The 24,083-nt window shown below is 37.4% G+C and overlaps 1 protein-coding gene across 2 annotated transcripts in view; it reads left to right on the top strand.

Moving 5' to 3' along the window:
- The window catches only part of CORIN (corin, serine peptidase), a 134,362-nt gene that overhangs the window by 4,403 nt on the left and 105,876 nt on the right, over positions 1–24,083 (top strand). For both annotated transcript variants that reach the window (XM_084516696.1, XM_084516695.1), the window contains exons 2-3: positions 11,452–11,596; positions 17,041–17,493. In XM_084516696.1, the coding sequence (XP_084372822.1) occupies positions 11,452–11,596; positions 17,041–17,493 (598 nt within the window). The remainder of the gene's footprint in view (positions 1–11,451; positions 11,597–17,040; positions 17,494–24,083) is intronic.

Below are 24,083 nucleotides of genomic sequence, written 5' to 3'. Positions count from 1 at the left end.
TGCTTTGGAGTGTCCATGTTGCAGTCTCCTGGCCTATGGTGCCCACGGGAGCATGGCCTCCTTGGGATGTTGTGCTGGGGTGACCTGGGCTCACAGCCAGACACCCAAAAAGCCACTTGCCTGCTGCCTCCATCGTCCAGTGAGAAGGGGGAGAAAGTAGGAAGAACAAGAGTGAGAAAGCTCTTGGTCAAGATAAAGGCTGGGAGATCACTCACTGATTACCGTTGTGGGCAAAACAGACTTGTGGAAATTAATTTATTATCAGTTTATATAAACACTTAATTACTAGTTCAGATATTGGGGAACGGAAACAAACAAACAAAAAAAGATGCAAATGTTAAAACACTTAGAGAAAACACCTCTCCTCCCCCATTCCCCATCTCACCTTCCCTCCAGACTCCTCTCCCCCCTTGTTACTCCTGCAGGTTTCACTCAGTCCATTCAGTGAGGCAGTGAGAGGTGCATGGGAGGTTTGTGGTCATAACATGGTGGTTTCTTACTGCTGCTCCTTCCTTCCTACTCTTTCCCTTAGCTCCAGCACATCTTCCACAGGCTGCAGTCCCTTCAGGAATATCCACTCTGCCATGGAGCACCTCAGCCTCCTCTGACCTTGGTATTCACGCTGCTGTTTCTTTCTTTTTGATGAGGTGGTGGCCACCTCATCTGTAACATCAACTTGGGAAAGTATGTTCACTCCAAATACCAAAGTGACCAAAGTGGCAGCATTTTCCATGGTTGTCTCCTCCCCTTACTGTCCATCTTACTTGATCCTCAAATTAAGATGGGATGAACTGAATCCAGCTGTCCATCAGTTCCTTTTCACCATATGTGTCATTGCAGTGGAACCATTACAGCATCTGCTGCTTTGTGTATTGCACAGTTTATAATTTTCTCTTTGTTAGTGTTACTGTTGTTGCCAGCATAAGGTAGTTTTCGTCTTGTTGTCCTGTAATGAAAAGAGGCTGAAAAACGGATACTGCCAGAGCTACATTGGAGTGATGATGTTTATTTTTTATTGATTCAAGCCCTGCCCCTCTTCACAAAGAATATGTTTCCCACAACAGTAAGCATTCTGTGGGATCCCAGTTTTTGCCTATGCGTTAAATATATGCCTATTGCCTTTTTAAAATTGTTTTGTTTTTTTTTAAGAGAAGACACAAACTGAGGAAATTTCCTAATCTTTTCCTCATAGAATGGTGCACAGCTCCTATAAACTTGTGGGAAAGAAGACTGTCAGGTTGCATCATTGCAGGTGCTCCTGCAAGCTACTGCTCGTTCTGAATTTCAAGGCTTATCTTTTCTCAGAAAATAATATTTTTTTATATTGAACATTTAAGTCGTCTTCACCCGATCTTCAGAGGAAAGGAAGTGAAGGTAGATACAAGTATCTTTCTTCAGGAATGCATCAGACTGCGTTTATTCCAATTCATGTTTCATAGATAAGAGAGAGTTCAAGATTGATTCTCAGTGGATGGTGCTCTTGCTTTGGGACCGGCTGCTCAGTGATTGTCTGTTTTTCCTTTCCTCTGTTCCTCAAAGCTGCAACACTCAGTTCTGCAATGCATAGGACCTAGAGTTTTAAAAGCTAATGTCCTGATAGTTTTGATACCAAAAGGATCTAACTTAGCAATCATTTAATAGTAGGAGCAGTCGCCCAGATTGGCATCACTCTTCACCTCAGATTGCTCCTGGTTTCAAGCCAACCTATACTGTAGCTACAGTAATACTGAGTGTTACTTGGGGGTATCTCAGACTCAGGCAGCATTTCTAGGAAGTAAGACTTTCATTTTTTCCCTTTCTGCCCCTGAATGAAGCAGTAAAAAAAAAATAAATCACTTGCTCCTTGCAGTTCCTGCTCAGCCATTTTAAAGGTGTAAGTTTAAGTAATTCATACTGAATGAAGACAAGGCTGGAAAAGAAGTATCAAATGATGGCTGAACGTGCTTAGAAGTTATTAAAAATTCTCCTTTTCCTTACAAAACAAGAATATACGGAATAGTGTTGCTAGTGGACTGGAAAGGCTAGGAACCCAGGTGGTTTTGATTTGCTTTTGACTCATCATAGATAGGATTATTATGTGACTCCTGTAGATTTCCAAAGAAAATGTGAATGGGAGGAGAAATGGTATGTGTTCTAGGGATGACATTAAACTGAATAGTCCTAGCCATAAATACAGTGGAATGTTTCTCTTTAGACAAAATAATTCACCAGATTGTTATTGATTCAGTGATTTAGATGGAAGTTTTTATTCCCTAAATCATTTATCTTTGATTCTATATTAAAGCCATAGCCCAAAGCTTACACCAATGTAAGTTCCTTGTTAATCCACTTAACCTTGAGTTTTCAGTTTCAGTTTATTGTTTTGTAATTTAGACAATAACAAATAATTTAATCCCTAGTCATCTCTTCGGTCATTTCTGTCAAGATGCTGTGGTAATTTCAGAAAACATCCTCCTCTTTCTGTATTTTCCCCACAATGAAGCAAAATGTTCAAAGGTGAACGTGTTTCTGAACAACGTGGCATCCCATTGAAAAATGACTGAGTCACCTCTACATTTATACATAGTAGGCTATCGACCTGTGAGACATTGTGTGATTCCATTTTCATCTTTGGGAAGAGGACAAATAAGTATCCAGCTACACAGAACAGATGATATTTTGCTTTGACTCTAAACCATGTCCTTCCTTTGATTAATGCTGCTGCTCTTATGCTTGGTCCAAGAGTCAATATCTTTCTATTCACAACTTGGAAAAAAGTCAGTAGTGTAACGTTAACAGTGCACATTAAAATCTAAAATTGTAGTTTCTTCAAAACAGAGGTTTATAGTGTGAGAATAACTTATACATTTTAGAGAAAAAATGAATAAGAAATACATGGAACATAAGGAGGCCAATGCTTTGAAGAAGATTCCTGCCATCTCTCTACCTTGTGTCCCAGCTTAGTGTCCAATTAAAATCAGTTCATTGAAAGCTTATGATTTAAGTAGGTTAAGTAATTGTATAATGAGCAACAGGCATGGTAGATACATCACATACTGGTCTGCTTCAAGTTCAGAAGTCTGAACCTACTGATCGAATATTAATAGAAAAAAAAAAAAGAAAAAAAAGAGGTGTGTCTACTAATGAGGTCTAGTAGTCTTTTTCGGGATGGGGTTTCTGGTAGGTTTTCTATACAGGCAGTGATTAATCACTGAATGTGAGCCACAGGGCAGGCAGGGTTTCTTTTTGCCCCTTTTTAGTTTTGCAGGCTTGATAACTGCTTTCAGGAGAAAGTATTCCTCTAACAGTATCCCTCTACACCCTGATTTTTTTTTTTTTTTTCCCCAGAAACTTTTTATTGGCACAATTTAGGCCATTTAGATTTTTTTCTTTTCTCATGGCTTCCATTTTTGCTTTCTGGTGCTAATGGATCTTGTGCACCTGCTTATTGAATTCTCAGCAAAACAAGAACCTGAAAGCAGTATTGTCAGCTTCTCTACTGCCATTGAATCATGATTTTCAGCAAGGTTATGGCTTTCCATTGCTGCTCTACTTGCTTAGCAAGACACTATGCAGTGAACATGTGGGTATCTAGGCATTAAGGTGGTCTCTGTGTGTGTTCAGAAAAACAACATGCCATTGTTTAAACCTTCACATGGGTAATCTCTGCAAGCTCTAAGAACTTGAAAATTAATAAATCCCAAAGCATAAATTCAGCTTTAGTTAAAGATTAATTTTGCTGCTGCCTGCTGAGGTAAGCTGAATGGATATTTGTGTTTTGGTATTGAGAAATACTAGATAATGCTAACCATACCCCGGTTCTTAAAATGAATATCTTCCGCTTTAGTTTTTAGAAATTTTTGATATCTTCCATATGTTTACTGAATCTTGCTTTGGTTGTGTGGCATGGAAACATCACACATCTTTGCCACCAGCTGTTATTAATAAAGAAGTGACAGATTGGAACTGTGGTTTGCCGTAAGCTCAGCTATTTCTTAATTTTAATATTCTTGAAAATTCAACAGTTCCATTGTAAGCACGGGAAACATCCATTGTAGTTGCAAGTTTATATCAGTGAAATTTATAAACTATTGTAAGTATGTGCAATATATAAATATGTACCACAAAGTGGAATTGTTATTCGGCAGGACTTCTTTTGAAAAATGAAGGGATTCAAAGGCATTACTATTGTCGAGGCGATACTACTGTTCTCTAGTAGTGATAAATACCCCTAAGTTTTCTTTCTTCTAATTCATATTTTGAAGCAGGATCAGTACTGAATTTATATGATGGCTAAATGGTGTGTCTAATTCATATTTTAAATGAGGCAGATGACAGTTATTTGTATCATGCTAGATATGTGGAATGAAAAAAAATCCTTTCTTTTCCACCTCCTCTGCTTTCCATGAGAATGTGTAATCATGTGTAATCGAGAACCAAGGACAGTATTTTGCATGTGAATACTTTTCTGATTTCTAAATCAAGTCTTCTCAGGGAAACCAATTATTATATTATTTATGTAGATTTATTTTAGTATCAAACAGGTGCATTTTTAAGTCCACTATGTTGCCCCTATAAAACACAGGAGCCTCGCCCCACCCCTCCCGCCCCCGAAAATATATGAAATGGGAATAAACTCCTCTGAGCTACAGCTCTGCTGGCTGTCGTGCTTATGTCTGAGTGACCAATTTATTTCCACCTCCATCAAAGCTTTCAGAAAGGGAAGAATGAGTTGTGAAAGAGATAGTGCACCAGGAGCTAGCTTTCTTTTGAAATGTAAGGCTGTAACTTTGACACCACTGGCAACATGGTGGTCATCAGTTTTCCTGAAAAAAAACTCAGATTTGGATCTGTGAGTGCCTGAGCTGGACAGTTCAAGCAAGACAAGGGTGGGTTTGTCTAAGGAGCCTTCAGTCATGTTGTTTTCACTGCACTGCAGGCATACTACAAAGGAGAAGCTTGGCAGACACCAGTGCAGGGTATCAAGCACACAGATACTGGAACACCGTTGTTTGGATTTGTCTCAGTAAACTTACCCCTGTATCTTTCTTGCACTGAAGCTGGAGCAGCACCAGATCTGTGCTGTCACAGAGCAGGGTGAGACATACTGGAATGTCACCTTGTCTTTTCTGAGCTTCTCATGCACATCTCACAGATTTCTCAATTCCAAAGTTGTCTCAGTGGCTGAAAAGCTGCTGAAATTATATGTCAGGAATAAAGAATCCCAAAGTTGTGCTCCAGAAATGAAAGAAAAAATACCACATCAATTTTGTTTATCAGTGATGTCTGGTGATGCCCAGTTTGGATTTTTACCGTGCTGTCTCATGCTGAGTTAATAACAGCTTCAAAGGTCTCCTGAAGAACAGAAGTGACCCGTGGGTCTCTGTGGTAGTCTGAAGTGCAAACAATCACCTTACTTCACACATTATGTCTTCTGTAAGAATGATCTCTGACACACAATCATCTCTCCTTACTTTAAGTGAAAATGTAAGTTGGGGAGGTTAAAGGTGCTTCAGGTTTTTGCTTCAGCCAAAAGAATCCATCTGGATTTAGCATCTAGCATCAACTAAACATTTCTTTTGGAAGGATGTTCCGAGCTTTATATAACAGCTCTTTTACTTAAATAGTCTGTCTTTCAGATTGGTGTGATGACTCAGTATATTTATATTCCAGTGGTTAGCAGAAGGGTAAGTCAGAGTATTTTGTTTCATGGATGGGAAAGGAGGCCTGATCATCTCAATGAACTCTGAATGAATTATGTCAGCAATTTGTAATTTGTCTGAGGATATGGCATTTCCTGGGAGAAGTTACAGGATTGCAGTGAACTTGAACTACCGAAAAAACTGATGCAATTCATTGTGCAAGTAACAATTCATGTAACAACAACATGCTTCTGATGTTTGCTGCCTTGCTGTATGACAAAGATTGTTTGTTTGTGTGTGTCCTTATTTTTTTTCTTCCCTAAACCACACCATTTCCTTTTAGAATAACTATGACACTTTTGTTCTTAAATTAGTGGTGTGCTCTCAAATCTGAGTATTGTGTTTGCAAAGTTGCTTAATAGCCAATTTCTGTTGCTTCCTTAATATCCGTTCTTTAGTTGGTCCATTTCAGCTTGGCACTCTGATTCCTCTAACATTTTCAATGAAAGATTATGCAAAACCAGTGACTTTTGTTCTCAGTGAATTTTTGCCCGTTCCTGTTTTTAGCGTGTGACTTTTCCTCTTCCTTTAGATGATTTATCTTACAGTTTCTACTTGTTACATTGACCATTAGAGCCTGGCATTACATTTTTTTTGGCTGGAATAGCTGTCAAACTCAAGTGCCTTTCTGACTCCCAAATTTTCATGTGAACAGGACAGAAATGATACAAAAATGTAGAATACCTGCCGCTTCTGATAGTCACTCCCAGGCATTTGAATATTGTGAGTAGGTCAAAAGAGGATCTAAGAATGAGTAAGTTTATATTTATTTTTATATGCTGTCTTGTATTTAATCACTGACACTTCACATGTTTAGTCTTCGCTCTGTAACAGTGAGAATTAGAACCACATTCCCTTGCATGGAAAGGAAAGCTGTAATCATGGGCACAGTCATGTGAGTCCCATATCTAGAGCTTTAAGACGAGCATCATGAGAGTTGATAACATCACAAAAGGTGACAGCAGTGCACTGGAATAGGAACAGTATCAAAGATATGTAAAGAACTGCAGATAGTTCATGTCTGGAAAATATGTTAGATTATGAAAACTATGTGCTATCCAGCTTGGCTGGATTCCCCAATGGCACTGTGACTTTTACAAGGCCTCCTGTTTACTGTCCCCTAGTGACATTCTGCATGTTATAGTTGTACTCCTTTCTTGTCTTCTTTCCACTGCTTTCCAGTATAAATACTGCATAGTATTTTGGTGCATGGATTGCTCAAGATATTTTGATGTTTGGGACCCAGCAGCTGTCTTCCATGTTTCTTTGTAGATACCCAGCATGCTCTATCAGACAATACTGACCACAGCCTAGTTAGCCCTAGTGATATTTCCTTACAGGGAGATCATTTTTTAGGGTTGTGATGAGAACAGCAGGACATATTTTTGTCACACGCTTACACCACGATTAAGGTTGTTTTATAGACTAATAGCTTAGATAATTTTTGTGTCTAGAAGGAAAATTGCATGCTACCACAGGCTTTTCATCCATAAATGTTAATGTAATTTGTGATTTCTGGGCCTTAAAATCACAGGAATGTTATTGAAATGACACCCATAAGATTTTTTATTTTATTTTTTATTTTTTTCCCCACAACTTGCAGAAGACAAGCTGTGAATTTTGGTCCAATGAATTGTTAGTCTTTCCTCAGTCAGACAGGACTGTATTTTTTTCCCCCATCTGTTTTTTGCCTCTGTGGATTCAGGAAATCAAGTGTGAGCAGTCTGATACAGCAGTCCTAAATAAGACTAGGATTTCCTTAAAAATCTGAACTGAAATTACCTCAGAGTTATTTCATCATGGTGTATTTCCTTTATTGAAATCAATACTTACAGAACAGCATTTGGGTATTAGTAGCAGTTAATGGTGTTTCACCAGAGACAGAATGTTTGGCTGTCAGAAAAAATTATCTGATCTTTTTAAGCACCCAGTATTCTGACTGTTTAATACAAAAACTGATCGTATTAAAAGCAAATGACCTGTTGCCTCAAAAACCAGACACTGACCTTTCCTACCTACAGTGTACACAGCATTTAACTGAAAAAAAATCTTTTTCAAATCAAGTTTTCTAACATCAGTGGTAGGAAGGGAACTTGTACCAGTATTTTTCAGGAACTGAGGATCTGTTTTGGTCCAATACTGTGCTAATCTATTCTATGCCCAAACCTCTAGTATTTGGGATTGTTTTATTTCTGTCTGTCCTCAAGGATTCTGCTTCTAAGTCTTCTTGCCCTTCCTTTGGAAAGAGATAAAAATGTGTATCTAGAAAATACCTTAGTTTTGTGTACTTAGAGAATGACTCAGAATATAGACTACCGAGGGAATTGAGGGAGACGTTCTTTTCTTGGAGACCTAAAGTGGGCCAAATGAATAAGCATGTAGCACAAAATGAATAAGCATGTTTCCTTCTACAGTCCCATTTTTCTCTGACAGTTCTGTTATTTATGACTGGTTTTAGATTCATAGCCCCTTAGAGATATATACTCTTTTGAAGTCTTTCTCTGATGGGGATCGCAAGTTTCAATTTTTTAATGAAATTAGAAGCATGCCCTTCTTTTCTGACTTCTTACTGATCTAAAAATGGGCTAGCAGGAAGATACAATGTGCTAGGCTAGAAGAACTGGGAGGACAAATCATGTCCGAAGTTTTTGCAGACACCATTGGCATACTATAGCACTTAAAAGTGGTGCATGTATTCTTTTTGTATTGTAATATTTGATGGCAAGAGGAAAAGAAACAGTATCAGGGAATATGTAAAAGTTGGTATAACGTATTTATATTTATGTCTAGCACTCTTCATTAAGTTCACATTGATGACATAGGAGCCATTAACTTTTTTTTTTTTCTTTTTTTCATATTCACCACAGAAATTGATGGAAAAAAAAGCTCATGTAGATGTTCAAGTGATGGAAAATTAACATTTATTAAGGCTATGCTTGCCGAGTCACCGATGATGATTTTAAATAGGTTTTGTGTTTTTCATGATATCTTTTCCTGTAGAAGGGAAAAATACAACATGTTGTTTAGTTGCCTGTAAATATTTACTTTGCTGTTATACAAAACAAGCAATTCAGGGTGTTTAGAGAAGGATGTCTTTCCCAATCTAACATTCTTTTCTTGAGCAGTCACTGAAAGCAAATTTGTATACAACAGACTCCTTTTAAATCTTTGGTAGTAAGTTGCCAATGCAAAGATTGGGATTTTTTTGTTACTTTTAGGTGTTGATGAGAAAGAAAATTTTTGAGGTCCTCCTTTAGTATAAACATTGGATTAAAGTATCTGCTATCCACAATGCCAACAGACTCAAAAATTTCCTCATAGAAACTGGAACATAAAAGCAAGATATTTCAGAAGCTTACTGGTTTGTGTAGTGATGGTCCTGCTCCACATTACCTGGTGCAACACAACCATGTTCTTTTTCACAGAATAACACGACTTCAAGGGATAGTGTGCTCTGATTCATGAGGAGTCTATGTTCCGATGCTTGTGGTAATCTACTGTCTACTGAGTTGTAGATCTAATTTTTGGGCTGAACAGGGGATTGAACTCAACAGCACCATTTCCTGAGGGAGCACTGTAACCACTGTAGTGTCAGAAAAGGCAATTTTCTCTCTCTCTTTTTTTTTTTTTTTTTTTGGCCATGCTTTCAAGTTACAGCAGCTGTGTTTTGGGAAAGCTGTGTTCATAACAGATCTGTGTTATTCCTGTGCTACCTGCACTCAGACCTCCCAAAGGGATCTAATATAGGCTGGGCAAACCAAGGTTATGGGATTCAGTGAAGGTGGCTGCTAAGCTGCTATGCTCCAACATGACCAGAAGCAAAAGTTTAGGCAGACTTTGAGGACTTCAATATGAAAATGTAAGCAAATGTGGGCTTCAAGATGTCATGTCATCAAGTAAGGATTGTCTGTTACTTGGAGTTAGGTTACTGAAACTCACCCACTTTTTTTTTTTTTTTTTTTTTTTTTTTGTGTGTGTGTGTGTGTGTGTGTGTGTGTGTGTGCGTGCGCCTGGGTATTTGAAGTGTTAGTTGTAAGTGAAGGTGGAAACTTATCTGATATATCACAAAGTCTTGAATTGCAGCATTTGCCACTTCTGAATAAGGTGTGAAGAAAAAATACTTGTGACAACCAGTTGGCTCTCTCAGCATTTTTTATATTTTGCTTATGGTGGAAAATGGTGCTGCTCTGATTACAGACCTTGCCAACTCTCCCAGGCTGTACTTTATGAGCATACAGAGCTACTCTGAGCTGGCTCTTTCAAATATTCAGAGAACGCTACCATCTTTAAGCTGACCATCAGTTTACATCCTGCTTGCTAGACAAGCCCAGTAGTAGGACAGCGTTGAGACTGAATCACCATAATAGAAGGCACAGTGGTTATGAAGTGAGATACTGCTCATATCTCACACCATGCTGGCACCATACCTGTTTTCAGTGCTGCCTAGTCTTTAAACAGTACAAATTTTCATAGTCAAGGGAGTAAAATAGGCAGTGAGATTAGGCAGGGATAAATCTAGTCTCTAGTTCCTTAAGAAGTAGTCCAGTTTTCATTCATGCTAGTCACTCTGGTAACCTATTCCTCAGAGAAAAACACTTAGAACAGAACCAATCAAAGGGTTAACATGCAGAGACTGCCATGTTAAGATCTCTTGATGATCTTCAGAAAGAGTCTGTCAGCGTAATGGATGTATTTACACTCTTGTGTCCTGTCCTGATCAACTTCAATGTGATTGATTTTCCTGATGAAGAGGCTAAACTGTTATTTGTAGGCTTTAACTAATGAGTCATCCTTTTGGAAGACTTTGTCTGGAGTTAATTGTTCTATTTTGCCTTACTGTAGGGAAAATCTTAATTATTTTTAGTTAATTTTGATTAAAAAAGATTTAATAACTATCATTATTAACTTCATAATGACAGTTTCAATTTTGCTATTAAACATACATTTGGAATGTTGTTTTTGTTTTGTTTTTATTTAAAAAATATGGTATGTTTCTAATATATGAAATTATAGCCTTAATGGAGTTATGTTTTTAAATTATTATTTTTTTTTTTCCCCAAGACTACTGTATATATTTTGATTATTTTATTATATATGCCTGTTTAGCCTCTGGCAGAAGTTTGTGCAACTCAACTGAAATCAGAAAATTAGTTTTCTTTATTAATCCATATTCCATTTGTAAAACAGAAAACATTACTTGTAAACACCACTGAATACTGTGATAAGTTATAGCTTTGTAAAGTACTTTGAAAATGAACATTATTGTAAATAATAAGTGGAATGCTCCTTATCACCGGTATTGTTACTTAAAACAAAAGTTATAATAATTTCTTGGTTCCTTTTTTTTTTTTAAAAAAAAAAAAGAACATGGAGCTTTTTAAATAATTGGTAAATGATTATTTTTAATTAGAAAATAAGATTTATTTAGCCTTACTACTGAAGTGTATTGTGCACTTTACATTTTTGTTTGTTTTGTTTTTCAAATGCAATGCCTATCCAACTTCTAGTTCATCAGGTAAAAGGTTTATAAATTTCAGTGAAATTGTAGGTTTGTGGATGTTGGGTGAACTAAAATTAATGGTATGAGTGCACTAGGTTGTCCACCAAAAAGGAAGATTATATACGACTTTTCAGTAAGAATCTAAAAACAATTTTGTAGCATACATTTAAATAATCTAGCTGTTTTGTGAAATGGGTAGGACTGTCCTTGAAAGCATAGGAATTACTGACTGATACTGGAATGATAAAACTGTGCTCTTTTGTTTTTCAGGTCTTAGGAACAGATGAGGATAATATGGGGAATGGTTGCTCTCAAAAACTGGCTTCTGCCAAGTTCCTTCGACTTTTGCTCCTCATACTGATTCCATGCATCTGTGCCCTTATCCTTTTGCTGGTTATTCTGCTTACCTTTGTAGGTGAGTGCTAACAGAGTAAATTGGCCTGTTTTCAATTAATGCATTGCTATCTCAATTTTAGTCTCCTTTTCAAGTGCTAATGTGGACATGAAAGATGTATCTTAGCACATCTACCTAACAATCTATACTACCTAGTGAAATAATAATGTTTGTTTCAGAGAAATAAATATGATATTTTGATTTATATATTTAAAATATCTTTATGTAACAAATATATTTATGTAACTTTTTTTTTTTTTTTTTTTCTGAATTTCTGAAGGTAATTTTTCGATGAGCTGACTACCTTGAATAGATAGCATATAGATGGTTTTCGGCAGTCATTTTACAACTATAAAATATATTTATGTTAGACATTTAGATAACTGTCAGTGGAATGGAATATTTGTACCTTTATGTCACACACTGATGTATAAGTCTGTTTTTTATTTTCAGGTGAAGGTTAATTTATAAGTATCCACAAATCTTTCTGAACAGTCTACAAAATATTACTGTTCAACTAAGGAAAATATGTTTCTTTCTACTAAGTATGAAATATATATCAATGTAAAACCCCAAGTATGCTTTGTGGAAACTTGATGCAGAAATATTAGAATTTGCAATGTCTTAGTCTGTTAACTCTGTGTCTGTTACAGAATTAACGAGCTTATAATTTATTACCAACAAAACTTTAAGAAGCCTTCCTTTTGTTGCCACTACAGAGAAGCTGACATGTCTCGTCATTAAATCTTTTCAACTACAGCACGAGAAAGACAGTAACACTGGGTTAAAACATAATTAAAAAAAAAAATTAAAAAAACAAACAAACAATTGTTTTGCTTTCAGTGCTGAGAGGCTGTGGCATTTTTACTTCAGTTCTTGGTAAAAAAAAATATTTTCTTGTTGTGCTTCCTTAAGTAATTCAGGAGCACATCTTTAACAATTGCAGTACTGTGTTTGTATATTTATATGTATATATAAATCTATATTTCCCTTTAAAACCCCCACCTAACATACCATACAACCAAACAGTTAGCAAGCACAGGAAGGAACCAAACATGTTTCATTAACACCTTCACTTCTGTCAAAAACAAGACAACTTAAATCTGTTTTCTCAATTCAGTCTGTAAAGTATTTGCAATAATATGTTATAGACCTGTTCTTTTCATTTAACTTAGGTTAGGCAAGTCAAAATAACAAAGCTAATGAATGCTATGATTGACAACTGAGTCTTGGGTTGTATCTTTAAATTGAGAACAGGCTGAAGTGGACTAAGACTAGTAAGTCCGGCAATTAGGAAATATGATACCATTCAATTTACTTTCCTTATGTTTATCATTCCATTTGTATCCTTCATATCCTCTGCCCTAGATTTTCATTCTTTGGTGAGAAAGCAGATAAAAAGCAGGTGTATTTGTCAGATCTACTCATTCCCCTCCTCCGAGGCATGTATCGACATAATACTCATTAAAATGTATGAAATCCTCTGGGGAAATGGGACTTGTTCTGATCCTACTTACACAGCAAAAATCAGGACTATTCCTATTAGGTCAATGTAATTACTGTGGGGTGAAGAATAAGGCTTGGTGTTATTACCCATGTCTAAAATAGGCACAGCTCCCTTAAGCATATCTTAAATTTTCATGATTACAATTTACTATTCACTTTCAGTTTTCAGCTTCTTCTTTTATGTGTATTGATAGCCTAGAAACAAATATATTTGATGTCAGTAATTAAATGAACAAATTCTATGAACGTCTTTAAAATGTGTGTAAAATAATGTATTCTGTTCTATTTATTGAGAATACATTATATCCAGAATAGTAGTTCATATTCACTTCAGATCAGTAATAAATTAATGCTGTTAACACTCTGATATTGGTATGATGATTTACCGTGTAAGAAATAAGTTGATGGTCCTGACTGACTCACAAATTACCCTCTTGATAGGAAATTATCATCTTATCACCAAATGGAGGAGCTAAGTTCTGTGGTTGTCATTCTAGTATGTTTCACTGCTGATTAAGTCATAAATAGAGCTCCAAGTATTAAAACATAAATAGAGAGCTTCCAGAAAAAGAGTCTCCAGGGAGACCTTATTGCAGCCTTTGAATACTGAAAGAGTGCTTAGAGAGATGGAGAGAGACTTTTACAAGGTACTGGTAGGACAAGAGGTAACAATTTTAAACTGAAAGAGAGGGTAGATTTTGTTTAGGTATAAGGAAGAAATTCTTCACTCAGAGGGTGGTGAGGCACTGGAACAGGTTGCCCAGAGAAGCTGTGGATGCCCCATCCCTGGTAATGCTCAAGGCCAGGCTGGATGGGGCTTTGGGCAACCTGGTCTGGTGGGAGGTGTCCCTGCCACCTAGATGGCCTTTAAGCTCCCTTCCAATCCAAGCCATTCTGTGATTCTATGATTCTCTGATTATCAGTGATATGCCAATATCTTCAGAGTGCACAGATTCATAGGGCAGACCCTGCAGAAGAAGTCTCAGTGGCTATGTACTGGCTAGTTACAGCAGTGATATATCATTCTATTCTCTGTGTAACTGCCTAATCCATTACACATGCTTTGGTAGGCTGCTTTGCTCTGTTTGGTTAGCTTTTTAAACAAATGTGGTCTTCTTGGGATTTCCTGCTGTGAACTACTAGAAAACACCCACAGTACAAACTGTCAAAATCTCACTTTAATAGCCTGAAGAGTGTGACTATTCCTTAGATCTTGTAACTGTCCATTTCAGATCTTCAAATAAAACATTCATTCCCCGATAGTGAAGAGCAACTGGAAAGTGATCAGTAAGACTCTTGGCAAGGTATCACTTTGTACCAAATGGATCTTAAGCCTGTTCCTTGGTTTTGTACCAAACACAATGAGAGCCATCATGCCATATATTTCTGTCATCTGGACATGTCCAGCTGTAGCTGGAAACACAATTCCAAAATGGTTACAGCTATTTCTCAACTAATTAGCTATCTGGGCTATGATTTACTGTCCTCAGCTCTGTATTGAAATTTAAATAGTTCCTGCAGGACTTTTGATGGTGAAAAAAAATCTCCAGTAAATTAAATTTAAGAATGAAGATGTACAATAGTATTTAAGGAGGGGAAGGACTATAATAAATGAAAACACAAGCCTGACTCAGACAGAGAGTGGAGACTATACCCTGGAATTAATTGTTTGAATTCTCTACTCTGTGGACTAAGAGGATGAGAGGACAGGAGGAAAGGGGAAGAACAAAGTGCCTCAGGAGCGTGATCCAAAAACATCATATGCTATCTGGAAACAGAGTTGTCATCTAGAGCTGGCCAGCAGTGAAAGGCAAGCTTAGGTTATGCCTACCTCTCTCAAGAGCATACGCGGCAGAGCCCAAGCAACTGCAACTAGCTGGTTGGGACAGAGCCTAGAGCCATCTCCTAATATTACCTAAGAGCATTATTTAAAAGAACACTGCTGCACTCAGTCTTTTAAAGCTTCCTAATACTGATGGTGCCTGCCAACACATAGTAAAACAGTGGCTGGAGCACACATCTAGAGAGTGGAAAAGCTGGATTCTTCAAACTTCTTCAGACTTAAAGTGTTTGGAAATCTGCAAAGTAAGGTAAAACTTACAGATCTGAAAAAACAGAAACACAAAGTTTACATGTACGATAAGCCTCCCTACTGGTAATATTGACTTCTTGTTTCCCCTGCCTTCCCGTGCTGTCTGTAATGGTTATTTGTAGGCAAAATCTCTTAAAAGAAATTTAATAATACTCATTGTCAGCTGAGATACAATTGGGAAGGTCTGTTGTCTGGAAGAGGTTCATTATGTGGTTCCCCTGTCAAGAAAAAGCAAGAAAAAGAAGGGGAGTTGTTATCACTAGGAAACTGAAAATAGAACAAAAATGTTATTTTTGGAAAGATGGGTTGAAGAAGCAAACAGGCAGCTGGGGATCTCAGTGGAAGAGATAAATGACCTTATGGATAGCAACAGCTATTATTCTAGTTCCAGAAAGAGAATGAAATAAGGCTGAGTGGGGATAGGATAGAATCCAGTGGGTAACATGCATATTTTCCTTAACAGTATTTATTGGTCCACTGTGTTAAACAATAGAAAAAAAAATAATGTTTAAGCTTCTTTCAAGCTTTTACCTGACTTGTAATGTATTTCCTACTATTCTGCTGAATGATTTATAAATAGCTAATCATTTTTACTTTAACTTCAATCATTATTCATAGCTCTTTGGGACTGACATTTTCCAGGCTTTTTCTATTTTTATATTGAGTGGAGGAGAAGACAAGGGCTGAGGGAGGAGGACAGAGAATGTGATTAAAAAAAAAAACAAACCCTTGAGTTCTTGAGTTAAGGTTATTCTTGAGTTAAGGAAAAAATATACACTTTTCCAAAGGAGGAAAAGAAGTTAATTTTAACTTTTTGAAAGCTGCAGCAAAAATGACTGAAGTTTGAAACTTGAAGCAAAGTAGGTTTCCCACTCACAGAGATTCAAAGCTCTATTTGGAAACACAGGATCCAAGTAAAGCTACATATGAGTGAGCACAATTTCTGTGCATGCTTAGTTACAATTCCTAAGATTTTAGCAAATCATATTACTGCTGATCCCCATTGTGAAGTCAAAGCACGTTCAGTCTTCCCATTTGGCCTGACCAGAGGAGTTAAGAAAGAGATATTGCTGCTGAAATAATTTGTGAGTGGGAGATTTTCTGATGCTTCTGTAAAATACCCACAGTGTACTCCTCCAAATCCCAATGAATTATGCACATTTGCTGGTAGAAAAACAAAAACTTTCATGTGCATAGATATAAAGTTCCCTTGGGTTCTGCTAGTGAAAGTCAGACACCAAGTTCTACTCACAGTCAGTGGCAACTGAGCCAAAACAACCCAGTATGGATAAACAAGTATATGGTAAATCTCAAAGGGTAACTGTTTCATTGAACCCCTTACAAGTTTAACTTTCTAGTTCTGGATGCCACAGTTAGATGTTACTCAATGAAAAAGGAAAATTCTTCCTTTTCAACTTTCCTGGTTCCCTTTTCTTTTTCATGTTAAACTTCCCAACCTCAAATCTTTTCAGACAGTAGCTGGAATTAGGGTCTCCTTCCATTGTTAGCTATTTGTAGCTGTGATTAATAAAAATTCCTTCCTGACCAGTCCTTGAATTTCACACCGAGTGAGCTGGTTCAATCTAGCTGCAAAGTGGATGAAGGGGTGAGGAGAGGGATTCTGTAAGAGTGGGAGGAAGAGGCTCAGGATATCTGGGTGGGTGCAGGTTGCGTGTGGTGCGTGGAGTTGACAGAGCTGAGATGCTGGCTAAGCATGGTCACTAGACTGGGCATTTTGGTAAATGCAGTAATCAAACTGAAAATGAAGTTCGGTAGAGGTGGTAGTGGGTGTTTGTACTCAAGAGTCAACTGTACCAACCGAGCTAATATAATTTTATTTTCTATATTTTTTTCCCCTTTCTTCCAGGGGTGTTAGAAAAAACATGCTTTTATTCAAATGGCAGTGAGGTCCTCACAGTTAATGGTGACATTGAAACATCTGACATTCTTTTGCCAAACATGGTTGAAAACAGTTCCACGACTAATCCTACGGTAGATCTCAGCACATGGACTCCTGCCTGGACCACCACACCTCTATCCCACATTGGCCAAATGAACAAAAACTCAAATGTATTTAGAGAGACTTTCCAGGAAAACTCATTTGTCCCTACATCTCAAGCCTCAGTCCTCAATCCTGATCCTACAAATGATGCTGCTTTGACAGAGGGCTCTGAATATAGCACCCAGCTGTTTGCCACTGCAGAGGGAGAGACTTCATGGTCCATAAATGCATCCTTCAACATCACAGAGAGGATGACCACTCTGCCTGTATTAAGGCCTACCCATCCATCTGTGCCACAAAAAGTGGATCAGAAAAAAAGTAAGTTTATATTTTATTTAGTTTCATAATTATGACTCAAAAGTACAGAATACACTGCTGGCTGCTTCCTCATGAGTTCCCATGAGTTCTGAGGAATTACTTGTTTATTTGATTCCATGTTGCAAGCAATCAGTATCTTATCAGAACATTTGATCAACCCCATTGAGGAAGATGCACTAAGTTCTTTCAGGTATGAATGCTTACAGTACATTCTTCGAATCATGCATGCTTACCAAGTCTGAAAATTAATTATTGTAGACTGTATTCAGTTTGGAGATTGATTTTTCTATGTTCTGTTAAAGTTATATAAGTGGTAAGTACCTTCCTGAACTGGGGATATAATTACAGCTACAACATTTTCTATGTTAATGGATGAATTCTTTAATTTGAAGTTGTTTCTCTGTGCAGAAATAAAATTCAATTTCTGAGGACTGTAATCAAAATGTCAAAAAGAACAATAGCAATTAACTATGATCAGTTTTCATTGGTCTGACTATACAAGGAGATGCATTTCATTAGTGCCATGGTAATTTTATTGATTCATCATGTCAGTGGTATTGAAAGGTTTCTTTGTATTGTTTTGCTAACACATGGAACACTAGGGTGCCATATTAAAATGAATTTGTTTCTCTCTAACTGCATATCATTCCTTTGCTGTTGATCTCATGAGAACATGAAGCAAAACTTATTCCAGGTCATAGGGAGAACTGAAATACATGCAAAGAGATGGGCAGTGACCTGAAAGTGGCACACTCTATTAATTGTATATCTGAAATTTCTATGAAATGAAGAGATGGTGTCTGACAGTGGTGATTACTTCACCCATTGAATTTACATTGTTTTGTGGAGAATGTCTGCGTCATTCCTCTCTTGGATTCCATGCTTACTAAAACCTGATATTAGTTGTCTATATAGTGAATGTATTATTCAGGTGTGAGTGATCAGATTGATGTTACATCACTTTTTTTTTTTTTTTTTCTCTGCTATTTTCTTCTGACGTATTCTGCCTTCAAGAGTTTGTCTCTTGCTTTATTCCCACGCCCCTCTACCCTACCCTGACATCAAACAAGCAGGTAAAAGTTAGGAAAGAGCTATGTTATGCTCTTTCTTGTTCTTTCTGGAGTGAAGTGAAAGAGGAAAAGCTTATTTATTTATTTATTTATTTATAAGCTGGAACATGGAAGAGATTCCTTTTGAGGGCATTTCAGTGATAACTTAATTTCTTATTCACAAATCAGCCGTCAAAAATAGTAACAGTGTGAATGAATGGTTTGTTATTTTGTTCTTTCTGTCTCCTGCACTGTAGTGATTCTGTAGCCATTTGAATGGTCCAGGCTTTCTGTACGTTCAGTTTGCTACATGATTTTCTTAAACTGGCTGATATCTTGTTTTTCTCCTCATGCCCCAAACTCAGAAAAAATGTATGTAAATGCACACTTGTATCCCCTCGGTGATTCATTTATTTACCTTATGTAGTAACTTGGCAAGTTATCGCCGTGCTGAGGAACAGCTCAGAAGCACAGCGTGCTACACTACAGATATTTCCAACTCTTAGTGTTTTCAACGATTATGATTGTAAAAGACACCTTGAAGTTATTAGCCTGTTGGTTAATGTTGAGCAGAACTATGGGGCCTGTTTTTCTTCACTAGAACATTTTTGACATGTGCTGTGGGGTCAAATTGTTTTTATTCTGGAAGACGGTGACTTTGCGCTGCAGTCTTAGTAACTAGTTAGTTACAGTGTAGATGTGCTTTATTTATTTGAATTTATGTGGAAATTGCCTTAAAACTGTGTGTGCATGTGTAGATATATAAATATAAATTCAGTATGCATATATATACATTCAGTCTGTGTGTGTGTATATATATATATATAACATCTACGTGTATATATATATATATAAATGTACATATATTTGTGGGATTCAGAAGAATTTGTACTAAGAATAACTATGCATTCCCATATCTGTCCAAGGCGTTGAGGACTAGAAATCAGGAGATTGTGATGAGTACACAGGGCTTCTCACTGTCTCACTCTTGTACTGTCCTTTACAAATTCTCTCTTTACACTTCTTGGTCTCTTTAATCTCTCCTTTCCCACTAAGCTTTGCTTCCTGGAGAGAATTCTAAGGTCACAGAAAACTCAGTTTGATGTCTAGAGAAGTTTTTGTGTATTCCATTGTAAAGGGAGATGGGGAAAAACTGGGACCAGAGATATAAAATAATTTTTTTGCACAGTGAGGCTGGAATAGTCTTTTGGAGTACAAAGGATTTTTTGAGATAAGTAAAACTTACTGGCTATGTGGGAATGGTGTTAGTAGATTAAAATAAATCTCTCTTGCTTTTTGTCTCAGTTGTGAGCAATAGAACATGCCAAAAGACAAACAAAATAAGGCTAACATACAGAGACACCTCAACATTATATGGTAGCAGATTCCAGAGACCTGTAGTGAGTCCTGAAGAATGTTGTTCCATTAATTGATGTAATCACTTTTGCACAAATGTAAAATAGAGGTCTGAATATCTTATCCTTACAACTCGTAAGGAATTTAATCTCCGAATGAAGTGTGGGGCTGATGTTCTACCATCTACACACACTAGCAGATCATCCATCAGTACAGGTTTCATCTGGTTCAAATGTGGGCAGGTGAGTGCACTTATTTCTGATGATTTAGTAAGAGAGCATAACTTGGAGTTTATGCTCATTTTATACAGGGTGTTGGAAGGCAGATGATACATCATACAACAGAGAGACCACCAGTGCAAAACCAGACAGACAAAATTCTCTGAGCACATATGAAATGGCAATAAAGTGGTGATAATGTTTTTGTTTTGCTGTTAGTATTAGCACTGGATATGTTTAAAAGCTGAACTGCAGCTTCAATTAAAGGTGTTTAGAAAACATTCATAAGAGAAATGATAAACATTGTGACCAGATGGTATTCACTCAAGACATATTTAAAGTAAAACAAAAATGACATTCCTGAGTTATTAACAGAAGAAGAATGAAATTTCCCACATATGACATCAGTTATGTTAAAAGTCCTTGAAGCATAAGGAGTTGCTTTGTCAGAAATACCAGTAAAGAATAAATTAGTAGGTAAGTGGGAATGCATGATACAATAAGGAAGAGGCAAAGAAGTTTCTTTTCCTTTTACAAGAGGAAGCAATGGCTCACAATTCTATTAGAAAGTTCTCTGAAGGAGTCAGTGACATTGTTGGTTAAACAAATTGCTGACAAACAAATTGCTCATTAAAAGATGGGGAAATATATGAATTAATGGTTAGGTTCCACAATGAAGCTTGCCAGTGGAGTCTCACAGGGTTTTCTGTGAATGTAGAGTTTACACTCTACATTTAAAAACAAAACAAACAAATAAACAAACTGGAAAAGTAGTGAATAGTCAGGTAACAACATTTCTGCTACTGCAGAATTACCTGTGAAATGAATAGCTGGAAATCATGTAAAGGTATCATAGAGAAAGTGATAAAATGTTTAGAAATCTTTATGTCAATAGGTGCAACAGAATGCTAGAGGGTGGGGAACAACCCTAACCCTATACATAAATGCACCAGTGGTGCATTTTCAGCTACCTTTGCAGTCAAAAACAAAAAACAAACAAACAAAAAACACACACACAAAAAGAAGACAAAACAACAACAACAACAAACATTTGTTGTAGACAGTATTCTGTCTTGGTGATGGTCAAAAAGGTCACTCTGAGTGTTAGGTTTTGTCATAAAACTGCAGAGAACAAAAGAGAAAATCTCATTACAAGAGCATATAAGCTCAGAAAGGTAATAGTAGAACTGGAAATGGCAAATAGAAGGCAACCAGACCAGTAGGGTTTGGAGCAGCTTAGATGTCAGGAGACACTAAATTTGAAGTAGATACTGTTTTCTTTCTGGAAAACAGGTGGCTGGGGGCTAAGTGGTTATGGTAGATGACCATACAATTTTGAGTGGCCTTGGAGACGAACAAGTAGCAGTTACTGTTTTTCATTATGTAAGTAGGTGCCCAGTGTTTTTTGGTTATCAGACTTAAACAAATGAGACAGTGACATCTTCACAGAAAACATAGCTCCATCTTGGAACTGATTGCCACAGGATGATGAAAAAAGCAGAAAATATGAAACTGCTTGGAAAACTTTATGATGGGTTGGTCTGTTTCAGGCTTTTAAAAACAGCAGCCCAGTTTCAGCACCTGACTGAAGAAGTCTCAAGACTTCAGGTTGCCAGAAGTTGTTATACTCCTCAGCAGTTCTTCCTTATTTACCCTAAATTCTTACAATTTTTCTTGCTGGCCTCTCTGTTGGAAGGAAAGTGAAGGAATACATTTTTGCTGTTGATTTGAGTTTGTGTAAGTTCAGATTTAAAAGTGTTGTTTTGAAGGTATGGCCCATGGTCTTAAGTCACTAGGATGGTTCATTGGAGAGTTTCCTGATAGCAAAAACATGAGGAAGGGAGTTTTAGGTGAACCACTAGGTTCAGCAGTGTGTATTCATGGAATTTCAAGTATATGCAATAATATTTTGTTCATCTGTCAATCAATGCACAACAGGAAAAGAACCATATACTAGATAGTCATTATCTTTAAGAAAGGATGTTTTTCCAAGATAAATATCAGTACAATTTTATCAGTACTTTTCTTCTCTTTGAAACAAAAGTAGGCTGTAATTATGTAGTACATTGGGAGACTGACCAGGAGATGTCTCGAGTGTATCGTCTTGAGAGGGATGTTTTCATTTCAAATGAAGCAGACTCCCTGTTTTGTAATACTGCTGATTTGGGGAGACAGGAAGAAGGAGAGAGGGCATTCTTCCTAGAAAAACATCCCGTAGAACTAATGGAATATGCATTGGGACAAGAGGTATTAGTATCTACTTTGTTTCTTCCACCCACTGATACCTATGGAGATGTATGTTTAACAACCTTTTTTTTTTCCTTCGCCAAATCTCTCCTACTCTCTCCTTTCAGTCAAACCATTTCAGTTCAGCTGTTTCTCACCCACACACCCTTTTAGTGGAAAACTGTGACAATGTCCGCCTCCTAGGATGCAAAGTAATATGACCAAGTGCTCCAGGTGTGATCTCCTACTGCCTCTTTCCATTCCTGGGATGGCACCCTGGCAAGCCCTGGCACTGAGGGAGTGGAGGCCACAATGCTGCTGCCCCAAAGGGCAAAGGACACTGAGCAGGACCTGGCTGCAACCTTATTTTCTGGCCAACCCTGGCAGCTGTGAAAGGGTGCTGCCACTGCTGGGAATTGTGGCTTGGGGGCACCTCAGAGGCTGGGGAGCAGGACCTTGGGGACATACAGGACAGCCCCAGGCTTCCTCTGCTCTGAGGGGACAGGAAGGAGAGGGACGTAGCACAGAATATGAGTGGGAGGTGGCACTGGTGGCAGAAGATGTCGACAGAGGCATTTCACCCAAGAGGCTGTGCAACTTCTGGCTGCACTGGGGGGTAAAGGGCGAGCGCCAGCCTTTTAGACCTTTCATTAGGGAAAGAGCTGAGTAGAAGCAAGGTGAGTAGAAATAAAAGATGTGTTTTTCCAGCCCTGGCTTATTCTGAATATACTTGACAGAGTGCTAGGAAAAGGCACGTGTCCCAGATGAATGTGGATTTGGTTTCTATTCAATTTCTCTCTGCGCTTGCCCAAATCTACAGGAGGATGATAAAAAACACAAGCCCTAAATGGTTGCTTGTAGAACCAAAGCGGGAAAGTGCCTTTGCAAAAGCATGGCACTGTATCAGGTGTATCAGAGGACAACATTTGAAAAAGCATATAATTCATGTTTTCTTTGCATCTTCTACTCTTCTAAATAACAAATACTCTTAGTATATAGAGGACCCTTGGGTCCTTTCATGTTTCATGAACATCTTTGAGCAACCTATTTGCAACCCTCTGCTCTGCCTAGAGGTCTTCCTAATCCTCTCTATTGTCTTTTAACTATAACTAAATAAATATATTTCTCTCTCCCTGAACTCTTTCACTGTATTTGGTGTTCTGCCACTACTAAAATCTATAGAGAACAAGGCTGGCCCAGCTTTCTGTTTGGTAGAAAAGAGCAATATGAGAACCATTCTGGGGATAGCTGGAAGGGATATGTCACATATGGCACAGAAACAAGCAATTCCCTGCATCTCCCTGCCTTGTGCTGCTCATTCCAAATATGCTTTGCTTTCTTTCTTTCTTTCTTTCTTTCTTTCTTTCTTTCTTTCTTTCTTTCTTTCTTTCTTTCTTTCTTTCTTTCTTTCTTTCTTTCTTTCTTTCTTTCTTTCTCTCTTTCTCTCTTTCTCTCTTTCTCTCTTTCTTTCTTTCTCTTTCTTCCTTTCTTTCTTCCTTTCTTTCTTCCTTTCTTTCTTCCTTTCTTTCTTCCTTTCTTTCTTCCTTTCTTTCTTCCTTTCTTTCTTCCTTTCTTTCTTCCTTTCTTCCTTCCTTCCTTCCTTCCTTTCTTTCTTTCTTTCTTTCTTTCTTTCTTTCTTTCTTTCTTTCTTTCTTTCTTTCTTTCTTTCTTTCTTTCTTTCTTTCTTTCTTTCTTTCTTTCTTTCTTTCTTTCTTTCTTTCTTTCTTTCTTTCTTTCTTTC

This window comes from Aythya ferina (genome assembly GCF_964211825.1).
Source record: "Aythya ferina genome assembly, chromosome: 4".
Classification (NCBI taxonomy): Eukaryota; Metazoa; Chordata; class Aves; order Anseriformes; family Anatidae; genus Aythya; species Aythya ferina.
The sequence above is the reverse complement of the archived record's forward strand: the minus strand, read 5'-3'. Positions and strand labels throughout refer to the sequence as shown.